Source organism: Daucus carota, chromosome 2, assembly GCF_001625215.2.
Source record: "Daucus carota subsp. sativus chromosome 2, DH1 v3.0, whole genome shotgun sequence".
NCBI classification, from domain to species: domain Eukaryota; kingdom Viridiplantae; phylum Streptophyta; class Magnoliopsida; order Apiales; family Apiaceae; genus Daucus; species Daucus carota.
In genome coordinates, this window is record NC_030382.2 from 50,221,439 (window position 1) to 50,246,508 (window position 25,070).

The window sequence follows — 25,070 nt, forward strand, 5'->3', positions numbered from 1 at the left end:
AATATGTTCTAGGTCCTCATACTTATAAAACAAAATGATTTTTATGATTTTCCAAAAATAGCTAAATATTTTAGTGTCAAATTTATATATCTATATTATATTTATATTATTAAATCAGAATATTAAAAATTTGTTTAATATAGGCGGTCGGTATCTGCGGAAAGTATAATAATAATTAAATTAGGGTTTAATCAAAAGTCTGCCCCACTATTACAATTTAAAAAATGAATGATTAAAAGTTGATGGGCTCTTTGATCGTGACTAACAGACATTAATTCGAAAGCAAAAATAATAAGTATAAATATCACATTGACGATTCTAATCTTTCAAAATATGATAAGTTGATAACTATGACCTACTGTCCTCGTCTACTCGGTCCCAAATTTAGTATTATTCCTATTTATATTTAAAAAGATAATTTATTGGAGATAATTTTTTCGGGGGAAAATAGATTTTTTTGTCACCGAACTTATAATGTTTTTAGAAACTTGCCACTCAACTAAATTTTTTTTTCTTTTAGTTACTGATGTTAGGTTTGGATTTGTTTTTAGTCACTAACTTAGGTCCGGATATGATTATTAGCATTGTGATAATTTTTTAATATAGGTTTTTAATTTAGTATTAACATGTTTTTTTACGAGATTTTACATGTCGGGTAGACGGTGGTGGTTTAACGGTGGTTCGCGGTGGTGGCTTCCGGTTGTATTATTTTTGACTAAAATTTTGACATAATTTATGATTTCAGTTTTGTAGAATTGTATTTAATTTTCAGTTTTAATTGTGTGCATTTAATTTTAATTATTCTGATTGATATAAAGGGTAATTGCATTATGTAATATTTCCTTAAATAGTGATTGACTCTTTTTTCATTTTTTAACTTTTGATAATAACCCTTTTAGTAATTGTTATAATAACATTTTTAATAATTGTTATATTGAATTTATTAATTGACGTTATTCTTAGACTCTAAGGACTGCATATAAAAATTTTAATTTCCTTAATTGTAATTTTCTTTATCTCATTCAAGTTGATTCTTTTGTATATATGGAAATTATTTGATTTTTTTTGAAAATGTCTTGTTTCACATTTAAATCAGTTAGTGTGTTAATTGTGCCTCTATTGATGGTTAATTATGTACCATTTATGGGTGGCCATGATTGATGGCATATTTTTGGCCTATAAGAGGCAATTACGTGCCACTTTGTTGGCTACAATTATGTGCTACTTTGTTGGCTTATTAATAATTGTTATGTTGTATCTTCGTTATATTTTCTTATTTTTTAGTGTCTCACCAAAGATCCACCTATGGTTGAGACTTTATTTAATTTCCTTTTCACTACTTGAATGATACACACATGATGTTAATAATTATTAATTATTGGACATATTATCTTTTATTTTTAATAATATACATAATCAGTTATACATGGACTTATATTCTCCTTGTTTTATTTGTTTATATTTTCAGGATGCTTGGAAGAAGACGGGTTTTTCTTTTCGGACATTAAAGTTTTATTATCTAAATTTCCCCGGTCATCTTGCATGTCCGATGGTTAGATGATAAACTTTCTTGAATGAAAGAATTATCACGGTGAATTGCCGCTTCATATTCGTTGAGATTCATTCTCATTATCAAAAAAAAAAAAAATACTACAAAGAATTAATATAATGGTAATAATCAAATCCGAACCTAACTTTAGTGGCAAAAAAAATTCCGAACCTAACATCAGTGACTAAAAGGGAAAAAAAATTAGTTGAGTGGCAAGTTTCTAAAAACATGATAAGTTCGGTGACAAAAAAATCTATTTTCCCTTTTTTCGGTGGCTTATATTAATTTTTAAAAAATTATGATAAAAACTATTCACAAACTTTTATTCTTGTTAATTTAAAACTCACAATTTTAAACTCTGCTAAACCGGCTCCTATTTTGAGCGAGCCATGCTCCTGAGCGGCTCCTATTCTGAGCGACCCGTGCTCAGATTCGAATTTGTTTTACAGGCTTATGTTCTTTCTTTGATCAAATTTTATTAGGCTCGAAGCGAAAATTTTGATTTGCTATTAAATTCTGCTCTATTAAAATACCTCGAGACATTTCACAAAGGATTACCTTGTAAGAAAGTTTCGTCAATATACCTGATATTCAAGCCAGCAATAATGTTTTGAAACAGTGTGGACTACCTGACGAGGAGTAGCTTGCTATCCCACTTGATACTACGCGGATCCAATGTCAGTTTGGGAGACTAGTCCTTTCAAGAAAATCACTTCATGACAGTCATCAAGGAATGAGATGATTACACAAGGGAATTTAAAGATCACAAGGAATGAAGAAGTGATTGCAACACCTGAAACTAGGCTAGATTACAACTTACAAGTCAGCCAGTCCTACAGCAGGAAGAGCAAGCAGCTAGTCCTACAGCAGGAAGAGCAAGCACACTCCATGGGGTCCATTTTCGTGTCCACCTGATGTATGTGATACCTGATACACAATGCATTGAGTGTATAACCCAGAGGAGCTTCTTGCAAGTTTTGCTTGATGCCATTTCACTAATTGTGGAGGAGAATCGACGGGACTTTGCGCTGCACAGACAGATTTTTGTGCAGACCTGAGAATACTTGTCCTCACCCTTTAAACATTACCTACCTTCTGATCAGGAGATCTTTTTATACAGGAATTTCAGTTAAAGCATATCTGATAGCAGCTCCCAACTTGAAGAGTAATAATCTTACACCTGTCTAAACACAGGTTCACCCTGTTCATAACAAGACTGAATCCTTCAATTTGGGGCCAGAAATTTAATCTCTCCGGCCTACACTAGTTCAAGTTAAGACCGTAGATGGTAACCTGTGCATTGGCTGACTTTCTTTCGAAAACTCTTAAACTCACATACTAAACATGCTTTGTAGTTCCTGGCTGGCAATTTTGTCAGATATAGGCTGCCCCGTAAAACAGTATTCTAGTCAGTAGTCAAAATTCGAGACCCTGCTTTCAGCAAAGAAATTTGCATCAAATACAATCTAGAAAGTGTTTTGCTTAGATCATCTTCTTGCATGGATGGATTATGTATGCTTACTTTGGTTTGAAGGATAAACTTGAAAGATATCTAGTATAACAAATTCTTGACGGTACATGATTAAAAGAAAACCACCAACTTATTTTATATATATGAACACTTCTTACAGAATTCTTCAGAACATTGTAAAAAGGGTTCAGTTGGCAGAATTGCACAACCAAAACAAAACTCAACTCATTCTTTTACGAAAAAAGTGTAACTGGTCTGTCGATAACATAACATTACAAAGAGAGCTGATACAATGTATAGTACCTAAAACAAGCTAAGTTGTGACTTGAGCTCAGTAAGATGATCTCCCATCGCCCTCAGTAATAACATCCTTAAATGCTCCGCCACTGGGGATCATAGGTAGCACATGCTCTTGATGTGGCACTATAACATCTAACAGATATGGCCCTGGATAATCCAGCATCTTTTGGATGGCAGCCCTAAGGTCACCTACCTTTGTTACACGAGCAGCTTTTATATTACAAGCTTCTGCAAACTTCAACATATTAGGAAATATCTCTGATTCATTTGCTGGGTCACCCAAGTAAGTATGCGCTCTGTTAGCCTTGTAGAACCGATCTTCCCATTGTACAACCATACCTAAATGTTGATTATTTAACAACAAAATCTTAATAGGAAGTTTTGATGCCCTTATTGTTGCCAACTCTTGGACATTCATCATAAAACTTCCATCCCCGTCGATGTCGACAACAACACAATCAGGTCTTCCAACAGCAGCTCCGATTGCAGCAGGCAAACCGAAACCCATAGCCCCTAAACCACCTGATGTCAACCACTGACGAGGCCTATTATACTTGTAATATTGAGCCGCCCACATCTGATGTTGCCCAACACCAGTACTTATAATGGCCTCCCCATTTGTCAGCTCATCAAGAACCTGAATTGCGTACTGTGGAGGAATAGCTTCACCAAAAGTCTTAAAAACCAGAGGATTATTCGTTTTCTGCTCCTTTAATTCCTCCCTCCAAGATGAGAAATCCGCCTTCAAGCTTCCTCTTTTACTCTCCAAAATTTTATTCAAACCCTCCAAAGCCAATTTCATATCTGTGCAGACCGACACATGAGGTGTCTTATTCTTCCCTATCTCTGCAGAATCAATATCAATGTGAACAATCTTCGCCCGGCTAGCAAAAGCTTCAAGCTTTCCCGTCACACGATCATCAAACCTCACCCCAAAAGCAAGCAACAAATCACTCTTATCCACTGCATAATTAGCATAAACAGTACCATGCATTCCCAGCATTTGAAGCGACAGATCATCCGAACATGGATAAGCTCCTAGCCCCATCAAAGTACTAGCCACCGGAATCCCAGTAAGTTCCACAAACCTCTTCAACTCATCCCCACTATTCAAACACCCTCCACCAACATACAAAACAGGCTTCTTAGACTCGGAAATTAACCTAACAATCTGCTCTAAAATCCCTATATTCGGAAACTTAGGCAACCTAGACAAATAACCAGGCAACCTCATAGGTTGATCCCAATCAGGCACAACCAACTGTTGCTGAATATCCTTAGGAATATCAATCAAAACAGGCCCCGGCCTCCCCGAAGTAGCTAAAAAGAAAGCCTCTTTAACAATCCTAGGAATATCCTCAACATCCAAAACAAGATAATTATGCTTAGTAATAGACCTGGTTACCTCAACAATAGGAGTTTCCTGAAATGCATCAGTCCCAATCATCCTCCTTGGCACTTGCCCCGTAATCGCGACAAGCGGAGTACTATCAAGAAGCGCATCAGCAAGGCCACTAACCAAATTAGTAGCTCCAGGCCCTGAAGTTGCAATACAGATTCCAGGGCGCCCGGTGGCACGAGCATACCCCTCAGCAGCGAAAATCCCGCCCTGTTCATGCCTGGGAAGAATATTCTGAATGGTCTGAGAGCGAGTTAAAGCCTGGTGAATCTCCATGGAGGCGCCACCGGGGTACGCGAAGACGTGCTCCACGCCTTCGCGTTCCAGGGCTTCGACGAGCACGTCGGAGCCCTTTCGAGGCTCGTCGGAGGAGAATCTGGAGATAAATTGTTGAGGGGCGGTTGTGGTGGTGGTGGGGGTGGGTTTGGAGAGGACATTTGTGATGCGGAGGGTGGCGGGGCGGTGAAATTGCGACGGGGGTCTGATCGGAAGGCTGAATCTTGAAAAGGGTTGTGGAGATTTGGGGAAGAGAGAGGGCGGAGGTTTGGCGATTGAGGGTTTCAGAGCTGTGGCCGCCATTGTTGAAAGCTGAAGAAAGGAGAAAAATAAAATGGTTTATTTTGTTTTTGTGTGCTTATAATAGGGTTGGATGGTTGTTAGATGAGGAAATGAAGGGGATGTGACTGAGTGAGTGTCGTAGTAGAGACTGTGGGTTGCTTAATTTGACCCTTATGCAATACTTTTATTTTCCGAATAAAGACCCTAGGGACTAAAAAAAGCTTAATCGGACTACTTATTAGAGTCACAGAAGGCTCTTCGGGCCGGGTTCTAGAAGGCCGGGTTTTTAATGAAATTCCGGGCAGAGTTTTGATTTTGGCCGGAGTTTTTACAAAATTTGTAAGTTGGATCAAGTCTTCAGGTTGAATTGGGCCGCATTTTTAAATTGATTAAAAGGAGGGGCGACTAATATAAATCTGTTTTCGTTACAGATTCTTTTTTTTTTTTTTTGATAAATGAGTTAATTCAATAATAAAAAGCCATACGGCATCTACATAAACAGTCGCGTCGAACAAACAAAATACAGAAACAATCACTGATTAATCCATTCATCTTGGAGATAAAATCACGTGATTTGTTGAAGATGATATCTACACAAACTTCGCCACTTTCGCTTCCGTCACAAACAGTTTGAGCTATCGACTGAGAATGCAATCCCTTGACAATTTCTATTACTAAATCAAACATCATACTCACACAAACGGTGAGAAAATAACAAAACTCACACAAACGGTGAGACAACAAAAAACCAAACCAAACGTGATAACCTAACAACCAAATGCGTAAATGAAATATTGGCTAAACCAAGTCAATCTTAGATCTGGGGAACAAAACTCACAGAAACACGATAACTCGGGCCACTTTCAAGGATAAAAGCACCGGGAAGAACGAGAAATCCGTAGTTCCGTGGAATTGAAATCTAAGAAAAGAAGGCCAAATCGGAAAAGGTTTTGAATCCTTAGATCCGGAAAAACAAATGCCAAAGAAGTTTTATTGGAATCACGATTAATTTCCGTAACTCGTCGAACTGATTAAATCTCCGATTAATTACTGAATAATCCGATTAATCCCCGATCAATTCAATTCATCACTGATTAATCCTTGTTCCGTGACTTCACCGATTAAGTCCGATTCCCGCTTTTTACAACACTGTTCTTAACTGATATTTATATTTGTTTTAAAAAATTTATTTATTTATAATAGGTAACCCCATATATATGCATAAAATATTTTTTTATTTCTAATATGTGTGTATATGAATAAACAAATACATAATGACAATAATCAAATTTTATTTTATTTTGGTAGTGGTTTAACTACACTACTCGTATTAGATTAGGACCGATTTTTTATCAAGCCGGATCGTACTTTACACAAAAATATAGGATAAAAACTATTTAAGACGGTGTATTAAAGACAACTATCCATCTACTTTCTATCCAATATTCAAACCTAAAATATTTATATAATTTAATAAAAAAAACTTAATCATAAATACAAGCCAATTATGTGTATTATTTATCACACAAATTTAATAAAAAACTTAATCATTATATATTCCATTATTATAGCATATTAGTTACATTTACGTGCTTTCAATATTCTTATCGCACAAATTTAGAGTTTTCTTTAAAGTTCTTTACTTCTTTATCATTATATTATAGTTTGTGAAGGAAAAAATTATATTCATCTCACGTTCTAGATATGGATTATTTTGAAGATAGACTTGTTATTATACAGTTTAATATAAATTATAAATATATTGTTATATATTCGTGTATATACATTTTGTTCCTTATATGGATAAAAATAATCTTGTTGTGAACCATGGACCGCCTACTCAATTACACATTAATTATTTATCGTTTTCCAATTCTTAGGTCATTGTAAAATGACAACTTATTATAAAATTACTTAGTCTAAGAAGCTAATTAGTATGTATTGATCATGTCTTAATAGGTTGTTTGTAACTTAATTTGTTAACATATTTGAAAAGTTGGTCTCATGAGTCATAAGCAGAAGTTCATTTATTTGTTCAAGCACGATATTTGATAGTATCATAATAATAGTGTCAAAGATATTGTTACTCAATTATTAGCACTAAATATACAACGATCACAATACAGACTTCTCCACAATATATACAATACAATACGAATGCCTAAAACTGTGAGGATAAGGTCTACAATGTTGACAACATAAATGAATGACTTGATAGCAGATTCATCAAGTATTGATAACATATTGTGCGGAATGAATCTAATGTTACAGAGATGAAGAAAATATAATTATTGTTTTGGATTTTTTTGTCAAACTAGACAATATGAGTAGTGGGTTTCGAATTGCGGTTTCGAATTGCACATATGTGACTTGTAACAAATTTTCAAAATCTATAACCGCGGTCAAGAGATATGAGACAAAAGTGTGACACTTCGAGGTGAATGAAGAATCAACATCAAACTGATCTGTCATACTTAAAATGCAACATATAACTAAGAAAGATAATCAAATAATTATTGATTAACTTGTTGTATATGCTCTCAAAAGGGGTATGAATAAAGTAACTATTATTTTTTGATAAGTAAACTAATCTATATTTTTTTATCAACGTGTACATGATTATAGACACCTTACGTAATATAATGATCAATTTTAGAATACATTTCGGGTTATTGAAACTCATGTAAAGAGAAAATATTTGAAAAGAGCTTGACCGATAACTCTCACAAATTCAACATTATACATTATAATCATCAATCTAAGATACACCACTTCAAAATTTATATGTTGAAAAAAAAAATTACTTAAAATTTTAATATGTCAATAAACATACAAGATAGATTCATCACTGTAAAATACGAACACAAATATAATTATGATCTAGACACATAATTTAAATCCTTCACTAGCATCATTGGAGATAATTGTACTCTGGCATAAACTTCTCACACTAGTACAATATTATTGCAACAGCGTATTTAGCAAATATAACTACACTAAATTAAATGATGGATTTATGACAAAAATAATTAAATGATAGATTTTTATTGTAACTAACAATGAAACTTATTGCAAGAAAACTAGTATAATATTTATTTTAGAACCATACTCAGCAAATTACAACTGCACCAAATTATAATTAAGTGATGGATATCATCATTCCAACTAGTAATAAAATTTATCGTAGGATATGCTTTTGTTAAAATAGAACTAATTATTCAATCACATAAATTTTCACAATTGTACGTCATCTTAACATCAATACTTGTAATTAGGCATCATTTCCATACATACAAACATTTATCATGCAAGTACATTGATTTGTATTTTACAACTAAGAAACAGCACTTTGCTAAGAATATTTGTAATATGAACAATGCATACCTCATTAAACGAAGAAAAACTCAAGATCGCTTAAAAATATTATATAATAAAAGAAAATCTTTGTTCTTTGAAATTCTAGTTATGCCACTTATATAACTAATTTATTTAGATTTTTATTTTAGGAAATCTTTGTTCTATGAAGTTAATTCTGGTAAATCTGTTTAAATATAAAATTACTAATTTATTTTAATTTTTGTTATATGACTTTTATTGATATGAGTAAATGTTAAATCTCAACAATTATGTTATATTATATTTTTAAATTATGAAAAATATAAAAGACATTATACATAAAATTTTAAGAACTTAAATATTTGAAAATACACACTATCATAAGCTAGACTTTTATTATTTATTAATAATTTAATAGTTGAACAAGCCCCTTGAAAGAGGCACCATACAAGGCTAGAAAGCCCATCAACACATCCCGACCTAGGAGGCTAGGAACACACAAAGACACCACAGAAACGACCCAAGACTTGACACAAACTATGCCCTGAGGCTTATTGAGCAACAGGCTCTTCATATCGAAACATATAAAATTGCTTAATCAGTTTTAATTAGGTAAGTCCCCAACCATGATAGGCTGAGAATCAAACCAGGGAAAGCACACATCATGGCCCTACTTAATTAGCTGCATCAATCATCTCATCCTCATTCTCATTCTCATCGTCGACATTCATCTCATTCTCATCATGGCCATTCCTAATCCACGTCTGAACAGGCGGAGGCACAGAAGACGACGAAGCCACTGGCTCAGGATCTGCATGAGAGGAAAACATGGAGCTGCTTCCACCAGCCGCCGGTCCATCATGACGATAATCAAACAGAAACTTGTAAGAGTCCGTTCCATTGATCGCCTCAACTATGTCATTCTTACGAAGGGTTCGACGTCCAGAATGCTCAGCAGGAGGCCAGGACTTGATGGTGAGTTCTTGAATAAAGAACTCACAAGCTTTAGCTAAGAGGACTGGAGCTTCTGTGGCCACCATTTCAACATCCTGGTCGAACTTCATGATCTTTTTGATTCGTGACAAAGGAAATTCATGTTTCTTGAAGTCATGATCTGTTACATCCATCTGTTGGCGCTGCTTATTCCAGTAATGATCAAGTTGATACTTTTGTTGTTGGGCAATAGTATTGACTTCATTGACTTGTTGTGGTGGTGTTGGAGGGTTGTTTGAAGCCATGTATGCCGGAAACCAAGGACGACCTTCTTATCTTTAGTTTCTGTGAAGTCCATGTTCAGTTTATATAATCGGTGTTGGCCACAGCCAACCCCTCTCCCCTAAATGCTACTCTTGTAATTTTGCAATTCAATGGCAACTACAATTTCCTTAACTAATTCAGTTGTCATCAGTGAATAGTTATGAATATTATTTGTGAGTTAGAATAAATAGGAGCTAGTTTATATTTATCTTTAGTCTCTTGTATATTCACGGAGCATAGTTAAGTTTACTCCTAAATAATTATGTTATTCATGTAAATCGTTGTATTTGAAAGAATCACTAAGTTTAGAAAAAATTAGAATTTTTTTTAAATGCATACCTTTCAACAAAAATACCTTAATATTTCTTGCCTAATCTTTTTATATGCCTAATATATAAATTAACTATATAATTGCATATTTCAATTTAAGATAGAAAAATCACATATCTTGATTGTTTACATAGTTTTGTATCTATGATTGAATACAATCATATTACTGACCTTAAATTTAATTATATCCACCGCTCACCTAACTCATAAAAATGATCTTAACAATCAGTTAATCATATTACTGACCTTAAATTTAATCATATCCGCCACTCACCTAACTTATAAAAATGATCTTAACAGTTTTCATCTGTAACGCTTAATCTCTTCTGCGCATTCATACATAAGAATGTATAACGGTCAATTGCATGAGTAATGTGTAATCTCAATCTCTGTGTGACAGCTCAATTTTTAACTTGATTTTGAAATGAGCACAAAAAATTTAACAAATTTTGACGACACCTTGTGTATCTTTAATAAATATTTCTCATAAGATTAATAATTAATTATATTTATATAAAAGATGTAGGCTGGTATATTATATGGACGTACTATGAGCTTGCATTAATTTATATTTAACGGTAGCTAATTATCAATAATATATCTTAAAATATCATTTTTGTCAAAAATATTATGATATATGATTATACACACACATACACAATGAATTAATAGTGTTCCCTATGCATATATATACTAATGCCTTTAAACGATTTATACATTGCAATTCTTAATTATTACTTTTTGTAATTTTAAAATATGGTATAATATAAATATTAAGATATTGTATTTATTAATATATTTAAAATAAATATTATAAAGATTAAAATTTAATATGTTATTGGAAATTAAATCTTAGACATTTGTATAATTTTTTATTTTAACCAACTGTTCATACTGAAAATTTTAAAAAATAAGATTATAATGGTAACTAAAAATAAGGGCAAACTCGTTTCTTATAATTTAATATAGATATATACAAAAATTCATTTCTTAAAGCTAAAATTAAAACAACTTCAAATTATATAATATTTATGATGGTATGAAATTGTATAAATATGTAACATAAAATTATAATTAAATCATTCAAAGCAAGAAGGTGATCAATGATTTTGAGTTATTTTTTAAACTATAATTATTTAAAATAATTAAAACATAAAAAATATCTCATCATTTTCCTAATATATATAATTTTTTCAATAAAAATAACCGAATAAAATACTTATTGTAGTTGCTTATTATTGATTTAGACATTTAATCCCATGTGGTAATTAATAAAATTTTAGTAGATCAAAACTATCATTTAGATTTAAAATATTAATATATTAATACTACTTTGTGAATTCTAATTTTATATAATTCTAACTCTAAGGAAATTTTCACATGAAATAAAATTTAGTAGAGATCAACAAGATTTTAGTTTTATCCCAACAAATATAGAAATTAATTAAAAAACAATCGATCTACCTGTAAAATCCAAAAACCATAATGCCATTATAGTTATTAAAAAGCATCCATTTTATTGAATACACTAAAAATGCTTATGTCAATGATCGTATCGGGATCCAATATTGTAATTCTTGTATTGAATAACATCTGAATTACACTGATCATTGATGTATTGCTTTTGATTGTGTGATTGTTGCACTAATTATCACCTAGCCAGTTGTTCAGAATCTGGAGATAGTTGATGAGATTATGAGAATGCAAGACGAATGGAAATTCATTTCATTTGGAAAGACAAATAAGAGAAATTGAAATACTGTAAAGAGAGGAGACGATACACTAATAATTCATTATTATTGGACACATAGATATATACAATTGGAATGGCATCAGCCCGTGAATCTCCAATATATTAGAACTCTGAAATGTAGAGATCATTTCAAATTAATAAGATTTTTTTGTTTTGTTTTGTTTTAATTCATTACTCCCCATCTAGCTATATATCTTTTATAATAAAGAAAGATTTTATTTATGGTACAATAAGCCCTCTTGCAAACGAAGAAGAGGCATCACACAAAGGTTGATGTCCAACAATACATCCAACCTAAGATTACACAAAAGACTCGAAACATAACACACACAATGCCCTAAGGGCTTATTGAGCAACAGGCTCGACAAACACAAGATTATAAATAAAAAGTAAACCCCTTTCTACCCATGATTTGATCACAAATCAAAGAAATCAAGGAGAGTACAAATCAGCCGCAATACTAATTAGCGGCTCCATCATCAACATCCATCTCATCCCCAAGCCCACCATCACCATCATTCATCTCATTCTCATCGCCACCTTCCCGTGGAATACCTACCGAATCAAAGAGAAACTCATAGCACATCGGTTCAGATCCAAGGGCCTCAGCAATGTCCTCCTTACGGAGGGTTCGACGTCCATGATACTCAGCACGAGGCCAGGACTTGATGGTGAGTTCCTGAACAAAGAACTCGCAAGCCTTAGAGAAGATCAGGGGAACTTCTGCGGATATCATCTTAACATCCGCATCAGCCCTCATGATCTTCTTAATTCGTGCCAAAGGAATTGCAGGTTTCCTGACTTCAGCTTCTGTGGCACCCATGATCTGTTGCATCTGGTAATTCCAGTAACGATCAAGCAGATATTTCTGTTGTTGAGCCATCGCATTAAAGGGGTTGCGTTGATTCATTTTACCTGATGAGGATTTGTCAACTTCAGAGATTTGTTGTGGTGGGTTTTGAGGGTTGATGTTTGAAGCCATAATGCTGGGTGTAATAATACAAATGAGCTTCTCAATGGTTTTAGTTTGTGCCGGGTGCATGGTACATATAAGGTTTTTAAGTAGGAAATCTGCGGGCCATGGCCCATGGGACCCCCTCGCCAATTAATTGACAATTAAAATTTTGTTTGTAGATGATCAACAATAAATTCCAACCGAAGATCACTCGAAATCTATAATGATAAATTCTGCCGCATGATCACAATTTTGATACATCATTTTGATTTTGATTTTGAGGAGTACAATTGACTAATTTCTAATTAAATATTACAAATTATTTATTCATTATTTTTAAAATTCGAAAGTTGCATATTAAAATAAATAAAATATACTTTCTAACGATATAATTTTTATAATTATTTTTAATTATATAATACATGTAAATTTCAGTTAACGTATAATTAATTTAATTGATCAAAAATTAGAATGGACAGATATAGGGGACGGAGAGAGAGTAATTTTTTATAATTACGAGTAGTGCTATACGTATCCAAATTTTGTTAACTAATTTTAATAGGGCCGCTGATGTGTAAACCAATCATTGGGAAAAATTTGAGAGCAGGTAGGTAGCATTTTTATATAATTATATGCAATCAGTAAGTGCAAAACCATAAATTCTCAGGAAATTAATATATATGTAATCATATCTAAATACTCAATGTTATCTCTAAGACGGTTTCTAATTTGTAACGCTCAACCTCTTTTAATTTTAAGTTTTTAAAATTGATGAGGTTGTTTTTGGCATTACTCTTACAACAGTTTATAGCTAAAACTGCTGGCTAAATCCAAATACACCTTTTAAAAATACGAGTTTTGAAAAAAAGCAGGGAGGGTGAGAAAAAGCAGAGAAAAAGTAGGCCCCATCATGTTTTCTGAAAAATATTATTTTTAAATTTTTACTCTCATACATTTTATTATCAAAGTTTATTAAAATTATTATTTTTATATTATAATTCAAATATGTAAATATTTAAAAAATTATTAACAATATTGTCGATTTCTATAACAGCATTTTTTATGACGATGTGTCAGTTTCCAACAATTAATTTTGTCTGATAGTTAAAACCCCTTTTGTTTAAAGAATTGTTAAGTAAATCATTCTTGATGTTAAAAAATGAAATAGAATAACTACAAGTATAATGAAATTTCTGAGAACGTAAACTTGCAAAATTCTCGTGTGAAAGAGGTATTTTCACTGATTTCTCTGTGAGAATATGGGGATGACACATAAGTGGAACTCAGTCTTCATCACTCTTCACAACCTGAATAGATCCAACAGGTCTGAAACTTAAATTTTCTCCCTGACATGGTAGGCCATACATAGTCACGAGTGATGAGAATGACACCCTCTTGTCCAGAATATATATATCTCTCGTGGTTGCGTTTTCTAAACATATCACTGCATTTATCCTTCTTCCGACTTCCAAACGGCAATGATCCATTCTTCCAATATTCTATTAAAAATTTCAGTTTAAGCCCTTGTCACTTGTAAATTGGTGATTTCTATGACCAGTACTATATTGATCTACTATTTATCTAGCGAATAGCGATACACTTATCTTTTCGCTTCGATAATTACCCCATGCATGTCACATTGATATATAGTACTACCTTTCTGATCATCACTAGCTCCGGTTTTGGTAGTTTGGGGCACATTTTTGCTACTATAATGTATGTTATAGACCCAGCTTTTCCTTTTATTATGTTTCATAATTAAAAAGTGAATGCATATATCAACCCTCTAAATCGGTTCATTATTAATGAATGTCATCCTTACCAAGGTTGCGACGTCCACAATGCTCAGCACGAAGCCAGGACTTGATGGTGAGTTGTTGAATATAGAACTCACAAGCCTTAGCTGAGAGAGTTGGGGCGTCTGGGGACACCATTATAACATCCTCATCAGCCTTCATCATCTTCCTAATTCATGACAAAGGAAATTCTTGTTTCTTCAAGTCATGGTCTGTTGCGGCCATATGTTGGCACTGCTATTTCCAGTAACCATCAAGCGAATATTTCTCTTGTTGAGCAATGGCACCGGTTGATTCATTTGATCTGATGATGATTCGTCAACTTCACAAAATTGTTGTGTTGGTTTTTGAGGGTTGTTTGAAGACATGCTTGCTGGATTATTTTTTCAAGTGCAATAATATTAAGGAAAATGTTTCATGCACAGGATTGGATACAAAATTCACAAATGACATTTGTTAAGTTTTGATTGGAATGGATCTCACATGTTCATATAAATAGCATCAATTAAAACATCTCATCTCAATTGTCATCTTATTTTGTGCAAAATTTTATACTCAATTTTGTGCATGTAGCAGTGCTCACCGATGCCAAGGAGCTTCTCGGTTTCAGTCTGGTTTTAGTTTGTGTGCAGTGCATGATTTTTTTTTTCTAATATTTATTTGTCAGAACAGTTGGATGAGTACAAGTTGCACCAAAGTACAATAAGTATTCAAGAAGAATGGCTTCTTTTCGTAAAAGAAATATATCTTCATCTAACCGAAGTAATGTTTCCAGAAATTTAGGTAAAAACGCTCGATGCTATTTTGAAGTTGGAAATCTGTTGGCTACACAATTAAATAATAGTAACTAAAAATCTCTTTGCATCGTCAAGTGGGTATGTATTAAAAATTTTATAATCAAACATTTGAAAAGGAATAAAAAGTAATAACCCTTCATCCTGAACACAAGAAATAAGTAGCTGTTTACAATGTAACAAAAATGAACCCCAAAACAGTTGAAGTTCAACATCAAGCATCTGATATGTTCCACTTCTTACTGTCTAGAGTTTCCATAAAGTTTAGCATAAACTTTCTTAGTTCGATACACAACTATCAAACTTAACACAGATGCAATCAGGCAAAGTACTGTCAATATACCACATGTGATAGAGTAGCATATGGTGCCATAACAATTTAGTGACTCCTCCTCACCTAGAGGCATTCTGAGCATATGCTCCAGATTTTGTGACGGTATGATAGAAGCTTGTTTTTTAGCTTCAGAGTCGTATATACCAGCAGCAATCACACCGGAAAAGAATAAAGAACCTGCTGGGCTTGACAATGTTAAAAAATTGTACAAGGCTCCGAAACTTTTTAATCCAAACAGTTCTGAAGCTGCTGCAGGCACAATTGCCCAGTGTGCGCCATAGCCAAGTCCCATCAGCACAGACACAACATAAATTGCTCCCGGAAGACCCAGGCTGTAGAAGCAGAGAGCGATTGCCATCAGGACTTGAACCACAGCCATTGCTACTGGTCTTGGGTAGGCATATTTTCTGGCAAAGAAAGAAAACAAGGTGAGGAAACTGAAATAAGTATTTAAAAAAAATGCATGGGAGATGAAAATTATATAACATCAATACCTTACGACAATTTCAGAGAAGTAACCTCCAGCAACACGTCCGAGAAAATTCCAAATGCTAATCATGGAAACAAATACATGGGTATTTTCGTATCCTAAAGATTGAGACATCTGACCTAAATTATCAATAACTGTCATACCAGAACCAGAAGCCAGTACCAGGGAAATAAAAACAAGCCAAAAATCTGCCGTTTTAAATGCCTGTGTCAATGTGAAGTCTTCTCCTATGCTTGGAGCCTTTTTCTGATGGACACTTACAGCTCCTGCAGAATGAATAATTCTTTTTTGCCTCTCCACTTCTAGAAGTGAATCTATTTCTGAGGCTCCCATATCTTTAGTTTGACTTTGTTCAGAACTAATAGATGGTTGGCTCTCAGGGGCGGGAAGGAGGCTCTCCTCTGCTGAAGATATCGGTTTTGAGGTAAAAACTAAAAGAACAGGAATCACGATAGGAAGCAATATGATAAAGATCAGTCCAACTGACATTACTGTGATTATGTTCTCATTCAAATTTACTAAATCCTGAAGCAGCAAAACTCCCAATAGATATGCAGCTAGGACAAGGCAAACACTGTAAACAAATGCAAAGTTGGCGTTATCTGATGGCCTGACTTGACGTTGACCTCCCACAGGTTTTAGAATGAACATCAGAGCAGTGATCACCATGGATGGCCCGACTGCAACCACGAAAATCAATGCTGCCTCATTTGGAAGGTTAATCATGATATAAATCTGGGTCATAATTGCGCCACTTAACCCTGCAAATCCTTTCAGTATGCCTACTATAGGGCCACGGTATTCAGGAAAGTTCTGGATACAGGTAACTAGCGATCCAGTATTAAAGTAGGTTTCGCCATTTGTTCCCACAAATATCAAAATGCACAGCTGCAACAAAGTTGGAAGTTTTTAAAGACACGGTTGTTGCATATATCTAACTATGATTTACTCTGAATCCTTTTAAATAGCGACGTACATGCACATATAAATTACAAATGCTGGTAAAGGTAACTGCATAAAGAACAGAGTTTGTTCTGTTACTAGATGTACTTCTAATTAATGGCCTATTTTACCCTATCTATGTTCTGTGCATAGATATAAAAACATTTAAACAGCGTAAATATTCCTATTCAGGCTCATAATCTTAGCTTACTTCTTTCTGTTTATCAAGGGTAAGACACTAACTTCAATCTATGCTACCTTGTACATCTGAGTTGCAAGAATCAGGTAATCTACAATCATAAGATAAGAAGAAAGTACCGAGCATTTGATTTAGTACTGTGTAAACTATATAGTAAAAGAGATCAGAGAACAAACTTACAACCCATAAAGGAGCAGTAGGCAAGATTTGACTGACAATAAGCCCAACTAGACCATAGCCAACAAAGTTTTGAACCACACCAATAGCAAGAACTGCCCAGATGGGCAAAATCTCAGACAAAGTACCTGCAACATACCCAATTGCATCCCCCAAGTCCTTAGCTATGCCCAAAATAGCTATTTGTCGCTGATTATAGCCCATCGTCTTCTTGATAATAGGCGATAAGCTTCCGAACAAGTAGCCAATTCCAGAACAGGACTGAACCCACATTGAAGCAACAAAAACTAGCCATCTGTTATCCAGAAACTCCCTCAGTTTGAGTCCTGACTCCACCATCCTGGTGATTCTGTACTAAGACTGTAACTAAAATCACTTAGTGTTTGATTTAGTTGAATCCTAGTTATTTATACATTTGACATTTCTAGTTTATACAAAAATGCAAGTTGGCTTCTGCTATCATATACATAATTATTTATCTAGAAAAAATATTAATACAGGATCACGATGAGTAGATCACATCGGGCTGTCATAATATCCAGGCACAAACTTTCAACTACCACTGCTTTTCTATTACAGACCTGCGCCACTACTTCTAACTGATCCGTATTAAGGAAATTAAAGTATTGTCATTTCAGGACGGATACAAAAAAACAAACTTTTATATTTAAGGACCGTTCTTGTCGAGCTTTTAATATTTTGATTTTTTTAGCACATTTCCAACATGTCTAGGAACAGCGTCCTCATATCTCATCTCCATGGACCATGTTTCCGAACCAAACGTACTCGATATATCTCGTTTGAATCATATACTTACATGTATCCGATTCTCTGGTAAGAGTTCTATTACTCTGCATAGTCTGTATTACCAAATTTCAACGAAAATCTTTCGAATAATTATTTTCAGATTCTAGCCATATTTAAATGATGGTATTATAATATGATAGCGTGCATACAGATAGTAGTAGTTAATACGAGCACATCAAAATTCAAACATTATATTTCTTTCAATAATGTGTGGTGGCCGGATCGCTGGACAAACCTAATGGTCAAAAGCAAAACAACGTTGTTTGGTGGCCACCGAATTAATTTGGTGCAGTTCATTTAAAGTGGTGATAATTTTTAAAAAACGTGCAGCCTTGATATTATAATGTATCTGCATGATCCTTATTCGACCACGATGGTTGTATTGAATAATCTCCCCAGACATACAATTTCGATACATCACTCATATAATAAAGTTGAGGTAGACAAAACGTTCTTATTTGGCGTGTATATTACCTAGTAACCGGATAAGACAAAGAAACACGGAAGTTTGCTTCCTGTATTGCATTGATAGTTGCTGCAGAATTAAGAGGTCCAGATCACCTCTTTATACAGATCAGGGTCCAGAAACACGGAAATATGCAGATCAGGGTCCAGAAAAGCTTCCAATAACAGATCAAAACGATTACTCATGTAATGGTATATTAGTTCTATTTCTATATGATCATTTACGCAAATTATAGAGGTATTAGTGTTAAAGACTTAAAGGGAAACTAGCCTTGAAAATAAGGTGATGCATCTTTTCAGGTACAGCTAATGCAAAATTGAGTGAATTTTCTGCACAAACCAAACTTTTCCGAATTAACGGGAATCGGAATCCATTCAAACAGTGATGGAAGAATATTTGTAGAATACATGCGATTATGGAGACTTGTAAGATATGTTGCTCAAATTTGAGCAGTGAACATCAGATAACATGCAAATCTGAGTGTCTAACTCAAAATTTTATAAAATTGGCAAACCACAAGAATAAAGAGCAAATTATCCATTATATTGTAAAAGAATTGCAAAGACCGGACAAGCTTTTTATACTACTTTCTTTCATTTTAAGCTCATCTAATATTTGGTCTTTGAGTCTACTGGGGAACAGGTCATTCGCTGGATCATATGTTAGTCCCGGTTTTAGTGCGACAAGCCTTCTGGAACAACATTCCCCAATGTTTTTTACTATAATGGCCAAACAGGAAGCTCACCGTGTATTATACATCTGATCATCAGACTATCAGGTGGAGCGAACAATTACCTACAACTCATCACACTATCAGGTCGAGATTGATGTGACTAAAGAAACGAGGATTGACAGTCATGAATCAACTACAACTCGTTTGCTCAGTTGTGCAGGACTAGTCCTACAAGCTCATTGGCCATTGCACCCTTAGGGAAGTAATCAAGAAGTTTAGCTAATAGGTTTAAAAGATAAATTACAGCTTTACAATGTCGCTGGGGATTCTAATGAATGCAAGCAACTATAATAAGAAAAAAATCCAACCAGCCAAACAATTACCCAAAGCAGGAGATAACAAATTCAATTATACATGTAAATGTAGTACGCAAAAAGTGTTGAGGTATAACAAAAATTAAAAAGTATCGTTAAATGTTTATTACATTTGTCGGACGATTATTGAAAACCTAGGTGAATGGATGTTTAGAACATAATGGCTGGAATTATACCCTACTGAACTGATCCCAAAAAACATTCCCCAATTTGCCAGAATCTGAAATATGCTTATGAACTATGATTACCACGAAATCTTTTGGAATGCTAGAAATTGCTAGAACTAAATAAAGAAAAACTTATAGAAACAGAATGTAGAAATATGGAAGTAAGACCAAAAGGAGCACTTGTTCTTAGACATTTACAACCAATGCCAAAAATAACTGCACAATCGTATGTGCAAATAACATATATATATAGAGAAAACTAAAGTTCATAGTAATTTAGCAAAAATTGCCATTGAGAATGTGCCCATTGTGTGCAAACATAGTAACTCTATTCCATGGATTCCAGAGTTGGAGCATACCACCCTAACTGATCAACAATCTTTTTCAGTCTTTCTTCTTGTCCCTTTGAATCTCCCAAGGCAGTAGTGAAAGGGTATAAATAGGTTACCTTTGTGGCCATAGCTCGATAAGCAACGACGTCTCCTTTAACCAAAAACTCCAGAACATCACGACCAAGATTTCCATCAACCTCTGCTTGCAAATAGTCACCTGCACTTGTTTCCATGTATACACTTACAATTGGTTCTCAAGGACTACCAAGTTTAAAACTCCGGGTTTATGTAAGGTTGGGGAGTGCAAAACATTTCTAAGTAAGGCATCATTTGATCTGTGTGGGAAAGGGTGAGATGCACCGCGACAGCAAATTTTACCCTACTCCCGACATATGAGATTTTGGAAGTTTTACCCTTAATCCTGGCTTTTGATTTTTGAAAACAAAATCATGGAAATTTTAAGAAAATGCTAAATTCTAGTAAAAACATTACCGAAATTTGATATATATTAAAAAGATTTAAGAAGTCACCAAAGGTGCAAAAATATGTAGACTAAAGCTATGTTAACATAAATATAAACATATTGGCAGCAAGTTGTAGCAATGCATTGTATTATTACCAGTTGGGGTGTGCTCAACATTATCAATCTTCACATTTTTCTGAGTCTCAAGAATTGCTTCAAACAATTGCTGCAAAATCACAAAACATTTATTTCAATTTTCTTTACAATTCAATAATTTAAAAAAACTAAGCAATTACAATCAACCTGAGCAGGATTGTCCTCGGAAGTTTTCTGGGAAATCAACCACGGAAATGCAGAAGATGAAGACTTAGGATTAGTGGATATACAGCTAGGGTTTGTCGACGGGCAAGCTCTAATTGTTCTGCCAGAAAATTTAATCAAACAATAAAAGCTTAATCAACAAAGATCACAGACCACATCATACCTAAACTACTCAAAGTGCCGGGAAGGTAAAATGTACGCAAACTATAAGCATTATTAAGACCAGTTGGCAATAGTAACAATAAGCATGCAATTAATGACCAAAAGGCATTAAGCTAAATAATAAAAATAATAAAAAATACCCATTATCAAGACCAGTTGGCAAGTTCTTGGCTTGAGAGAAAGGAGTGGTAGGGGGAGTTGAGGGTGGGGGAGAGTTGAAAGAAGGGATAGCTAGAGATGGTAGTGGTGAAGTGAAAGTGGTGATAGCTAAAGCTATGGATATTATGTTAGAGGTCCAGACAAGTTGTGTTTTTGGATTAGGAGATAATAAACTTGGCAAGAAATTTACTACAGGGTGGCGAGTTGAAGTGCTTGTGCTTGTAATAACTGATGATGATGAGTTGAGTTTTGAAGTTTTGAGAAATGGTGAGAGGAGTTGAGTACTTGAACTCAAACTCATGGTTTCTTATCTAAGTTGCCTCTTTCTTGCTGGAACTCATGGGCAGCATCATGTAACATTTGGTTGGCTGTTGAACAAAAGGATCTTGGTTCTCAGTTACATATTTAACGTTCTTATATGTTATGTTTCTGTTTTAGTAGAATGTGGTCGATATGTCCGAGTGGTTAAGGAGACAGACTTGAAATCTGTTGGGTTCGCCCGCGCAGGTTCGAACCCTGCTGTCGACGATTTTCTTTTGCTTTTTTATTTTGTTTTGGTAATTTTGTTCGACCGCACAAATGTATTTCTGTAATTAGTGTTATTAAAAAAATGTATACTACTAAGATGAAGGCAATGGAAAGAACTTGAATTTGTTTACTAGGAAGATAGTAATCGCAATTGTTTACACACATGTTGTTTCAGATAAGAACATACATTTCATAGTAAAAATTATGATTTCAATTTTCAAGGTTATAAATGGTTGCTTTGTTATGGAGTTCATTACTACAACCAAGTACTAGCTATGACATTGTCTTCTTATTGCTTCATCGATTATGACTTGAGGATCTTGTAGTGAGAGAAGCCCTCATGTCTACAATCGCAGATTCATCAGCACCCATTTGGATAGCTTCTTTGCTTGCTGATATGAACCTCGATACAGCATTGCTCACGTAACTGTGAGCTTTTTTCACACTCATTTTTTTGCTTATTTCATCAGGAAAACTACTTAAGAAATGGTCACCATTAAGAACAGCAGCCAGTTGTACTACTTCGTTCTGAAATTGCGACACTCCTCTTTCTTCATCCGCTTCTGTGGTTCTTAAAGGAACGACATCTGGTAGTATAGCTGCAGCAAACAAGAGGTTGTTGATTATTATGTTTCTTGCTATTTAAATTCTCAGAGAGTTCTGTGGATGCTTACTTGGACAGTCAGTTCTTGGAACAGATAAATCCTGTACAATGTAGTCAAATGTACCGGCCCAAGCATCTCTACGTGTCAAAAAGTCTGATGAGAGGTTGAAGATTTTCTTTATGGTAGCTGGAATTGAAGAGTGCTCGAATTCAGAGTCTGGTGTAGGCCCTTTTGGCCTGCTTATCACTACATAAATAAGAATATATTGAGCTATATGTAAATACTAAATATCAGTCCAAAAAAGTTTCAATCTAAGCAAATACATTGAAATTGCATATCATAAAAGCTGGAGCATTTGAATTCAAAATGATCAAACTCTACACTGAAACGTCGAACTGGATAAGGTGTTATATTAGCAGCAAGAAGAGACCACATAAGCAACAATACATAGTACTGCTGATACTTAGATAAAGGATAAGGAACTTACCAGTTCCTTTTTTAATCCAAGGAGATACCATGATGGTTGGAACACGAACCCCAAGGCGATCAAACTTAAAGAAAGAAGGTGGAGGTCCTCTATTTCCATCTGGACTAGGAACATTAAGGTAAGGAGTTTGGACATGATCATAGAATCCGCCATGCTCATCATAAGTAATGATGAACAGTGTCTCATTCCATTGAGGACTTGATCTTAATGCCTCATAAACCTCCTTCACCAACATCTGCCCATTAGCAACATCATGAGATGGATGATCATCATTGGCTGGGAGTCCCACGATATCAAAGTACCTTGGCTCTATTACGGTCAAATTGGGAAGCTTCCCATTCCTTGCATCATTCTTGAAATTCCAATCAAATTGATGGAACTTAGATATATACTTTAATCTCCTCAAATTTTTGTAGAACAATGTGGTGGGTATGTTTTGATAGTAAATCCCAAAATCCAGCCCACTGTTATAGACTGAATCAAATATAGTATGCTGCGGATACCCTGTGGCCAACTGAGTCTTCACATGACTGGTGGATCCATGAGAAGTTGCAGAGTACACAAAGAGTCTATTCGGTTGAGTTGGACCTGGTATTGAGGAGAACCACCTGTCGAATACTGCAAACTCGCGTACTAATGCTGCGTAAATTGGCACATTTTCAGGCTTGAATCCTTTCATAACTGTTTGGGAGAGGTTGAGTGACAAGGAAAGTGCTTGTTGAACAAAGCCAGACATCGAAGGAATGGAGCCTGATCCAAATACCTGTTGTTCCACATCTTCAAAAGAGTGCCCTGGATCCGGATCCACATACTCTGCATCATTTGTATAGCAGATTGATTCTTTTTCTTGGCTTGTGGAATTGGTTGATACTGAGTTGCATTCATGTCCTGTGACACCATTGATTTTCGGGTTTATAGAATTCTTCATCCATCCAATCATATGGTCAAAAGACCTGTTCTCCAAAACCAACACAACAACAGTTTTGATGGGTTGCTGAGTACAACTTACAAGGTTTGTCGCTTGAAAAACAGTCAAGAAACCAAGGAAAAGCAAGATAGTTGAGGCAAAAGTTGGTGCTTTGTTTCCGAAACTCCCCATTGATGAATGTACTAATATGACTTCTTAGTGTTTCTTTATAAAAGCAAGAGTTTTGAGAGGCAAGGAGGTGAAAACTATCAAGTTGCATCAAAAATCTTTATCAATCTAGTGGAGTAGAGAGCGCCAGTGGAATCATAACTGTGTATTCACAAACACACACCACATGAGCTTATAAGTTATTGTATATACATTGATTTATAGTGAAGGTTACACGTATCTGTGGGGAAACTTCTGGTTTTATTTGATTCAGTGTGCAATGGAGGCGTGGAACAGATCAGTACAAGGAGAATGACAAATTGTAAAGTGTGAAACTAGTTTCTGCAAGACTTGTCTCGTGAACTGGTATGTGAATTATTTATTTGGTATATTTTTCTTTCCGTGAGGTGTGACAAAGGAATTTGCAAATTAAATTGGTCTTCCTGCAGCATCCTCTGTGCTATGTCCGGTACACAATATTTCCGCATCAAAAATATGATCTAGAACTGGAACTCATCGAAAGTTGAATTCGAACTTATAATGTACCCAGAATCAAGCAAAAACAGGAGGATTACATGAACTACAATACTCTATTTTCCTTAGCGAAGCGATTCTGTTTTTTTAAGGACTGCAAGTCCACGTTGGATATGTTCTACAAGCAAAATGCACCACCAGAGGTTCGAAACATAAAAATATGGGAGAAAAAAGTTATTGGAACCATGCCATGGAAGCAGTAGAGATATCAATGGAAGCAATCCATTTAAAATCATGCGTTTGTCTTTTTTGTCCTCCCTCCCGTGATCATGTTCAG

At 34.6% G+C, this 25,070-nt stretch overlaps 6 protein-coding genes and 1 non-coding gene across 7 annotated transcripts; 1 reads left to right on the plus strand and 6 right to left on the minus strand.

Moving 5' to 3' along the window:
- Positions 1-3,131: 3,131 nt before the first annotated feature.
- LOC108209456 (acetolactate synthase 2, chloroplastic) lies at positions 3,132-5,429 on the minus strand. Its single transcript, XM_017380368.2, has one exon. The coding sequence runs from the start codon at positions 5,296-5,298 to the stop codon at positions 3,352-3,354; it is 1,947 nt and encodes a 648-aa protein (XP_017235857.1). The 5' UTR covers positions 5,299-5,429; the 3' UTR covers positions 3,132-3,351.
- A 3,858-nt stretch (positions 5,430-9,287) lies between these two features.
- On the minus strand, positions 9,288-9,851 carry LOC108207708 (nuclear transcription factor Y subunit C-1). The gene has a single exon (XM_017378140.1). The coding sequence runs from the start codon at positions 9,849-9,851 to the stop codon at positions 9,288-9,290; it is 564 nt and encodes a 187-aa protein (XP_017233629.1).
- A 2,562-nt stretch (positions 9,852-12,413) lies between these two features.
- On the minus strand, positions 12,414-12,935 carry LOC108207710 (nuclear transcription factor Y subunit C-2-like). The gene has a single exon (XM_017378141.1). The coding sequence runs from the start codon at positions 12,933-12,935 to the stop codon at positions 12,414-12,416; it is 522 nt and encodes a 173-aa protein (XP_017233630.1).
- A 2,682-nt stretch (positions 12,936-15,617) lies between these two features.
- On the minus strand, positions 15,618-18,221 carry LOC108205621 (protein NUCLEAR FUSION DEFECTIVE 4-like). Its single transcript, XM_017375600.2, has 3 exons — positions 17,644-18,221; positions 16,327-17,210; positions 15,618-16,239 (listed from the first exon to the last, which is right to left on the minus strand). Exons 1-3 carry the CDS (start codon positions 17,977-17,979, stop codon positions 15,738-15,740), a joined length of 1,722 nt encoding a protein of 573 aa, XP_017231089.1. The 5' UTR covers positions 17,980-18,221; the 3' UTR covers positions 15,618-15,737.
- Positions 18,222-20,259: 2,038 nt separating this feature from the next.
- On the minus strand, positions 20,260-21,923 carry LOC108205622 (thylakoid lumenal 17.9 kDa protein, chloroplastic). The gene is made up of 4 exons (XM_017375602.2): positions 21,546-21,923; positions 21,226-21,343; positions 21,079-21,148; positions 20,260-20,676 (listed from the first exon to the last, which is right to left on the minus strand). The coding sequence occupies exons 1-4, from the start codon at positions 21,863-21,865 to the stop codon at positions 20,456-20,458; spliced, it is 729 nt and encodes a 242-aa protein (XP_017231091.1). The 5' UTR covers positions 21,866-21,923; the 3' UTR covers positions 20,260-20,455.
- An 88-nt stretch (positions 21,924-22,011) lies between these two features.
- On the plus strand, positions 22,012-22,092 carry TRNAS-UGA (transfer RNA serine (anticodon UGA)). The gene has a single exon. It is a non-coding gene; the product is annotated as a tRNA-Ser (tRNA).
- A 107-nt stretch (positions 22,093-22,199) lies between these two features.
- On the minus strand, positions 22,200-24,429 carry LOC108206809 (non-specific phospholipase C6). Its single transcript, XM_017377226.2, has 3 exons — positions 23,185-24,429; positions 22,767-22,943; positions 22,200-22,691 (listed from the first exon to the last, which is right to left on the minus strand). Exons 1-3 carry the CDS (start codon positions 24,281-24,283, stop codon positions 22,390-22,392), a joined length of 1,578 nt encoding a protein of 525 aa, XP_017232715.1. The 5' UTR covers positions 24,284-24,429; the 3' UTR covers positions 22,200-22,389.
- Between the last annotated feature and the right edge of the window lie 641 nt (positions 24,430-25,070).

What these genes read in the sequence shown, in the direction of transcription:
- LOC108205622 (XM_017375602.2), bottom strand. Translation starts at nt 21,865, where the DNA reads ATGAGTTTGAGTTCAAGTACTCAACTCCTCTCACCATTTCTCAAAACT. An exon ending in CCAACTGGTCTTGATAATGG is followed by an intron (nt 21,344 to 21,545) that starts GTATTTTTTATT and finishes ATTTTCTGGCAG; the next exon opens with AACAATTAGAGCTTGCCCGT. An exon ending in CCGAGGACAATCCTGCTCAG is followed by an intron (nt 21,149 to 21,225) that starts GTTGATTGTAAT and finishes GTGATTTTGCAG; the next exon opens with CAATTGTTTGAAGCAATTCT.
- LOC108206809 (XM_017377226.2), bottom strand. Translation starts at nt 24,283, where the DNA reads ATGGGGAGTTTCGGAAACAAAGCACCAACTTTTGCCTCAACTATCTTG. An exon ending in TTGGATTAAAAAAGGAACTG is followed by an intron (nt 22,944 to 23,184) that starts GTAAGTTCCTTA and finishes TTATTTATGTAG; the next exon opens with TGATAAGCAGGCCAAAAGGG. An exon ending in TCCAAGAACTGACTGTCCAA is followed by an intron (nt 22,692 to 22,766) that starts GTAAGCATCCAC and finishes TGTTTGCTGCAG; the next exon opens with CTATACTACCAGATGTCGTT.
- LOC108207710 (XM_017378141.1), bottom strand. Translation starts at nt 12,935, where the DNA reads ATGGCTTCAAACATCAACCCTCAAAACCCACCACAACAAATCTCTGAA.
- LOC108205621 (XM_017375600.2), bottom strand. Translation starts at nt 17,979, where the DNA reads ATGGTGGAGTCAGGACTCAAACTGAGGGAGTTTCTGGATAACAGATGG. An exon ending in CTACTGCTCCTTTATGGGTT is followed by an intron (nt 17,211 to 17,643) that starts GTAAGTTTGTTC and finishes ACTTTGTTGCAG; the next exon opens with CTGTGCATTTTGATATTTGT. An exon ending in TTCTCTGAAATTGTCGTAAG is followed by an intron (nt 16,240 to 16,326) that starts GTATTGATGTTA and finishes TTTCTTTGCCAG; the next exon opens with AAAATATGCCTACCCAAGAC.
- LOC108207708 (XM_017378140.1), bottom strand. Translation starts at nt 9,851, where the DNA reads ATGGCTTCAAACAACCCTCCAACACCACCACAACAAGTCAATGAAGTC.
- LOC108209456 (XM_017380368.2), bottom strand. Translation starts at nt 5,298, where the DNA reads ATGGCGGCCACAGCTCTGAAACCCTCAATCGCCAAACCTCCGCCCTCT.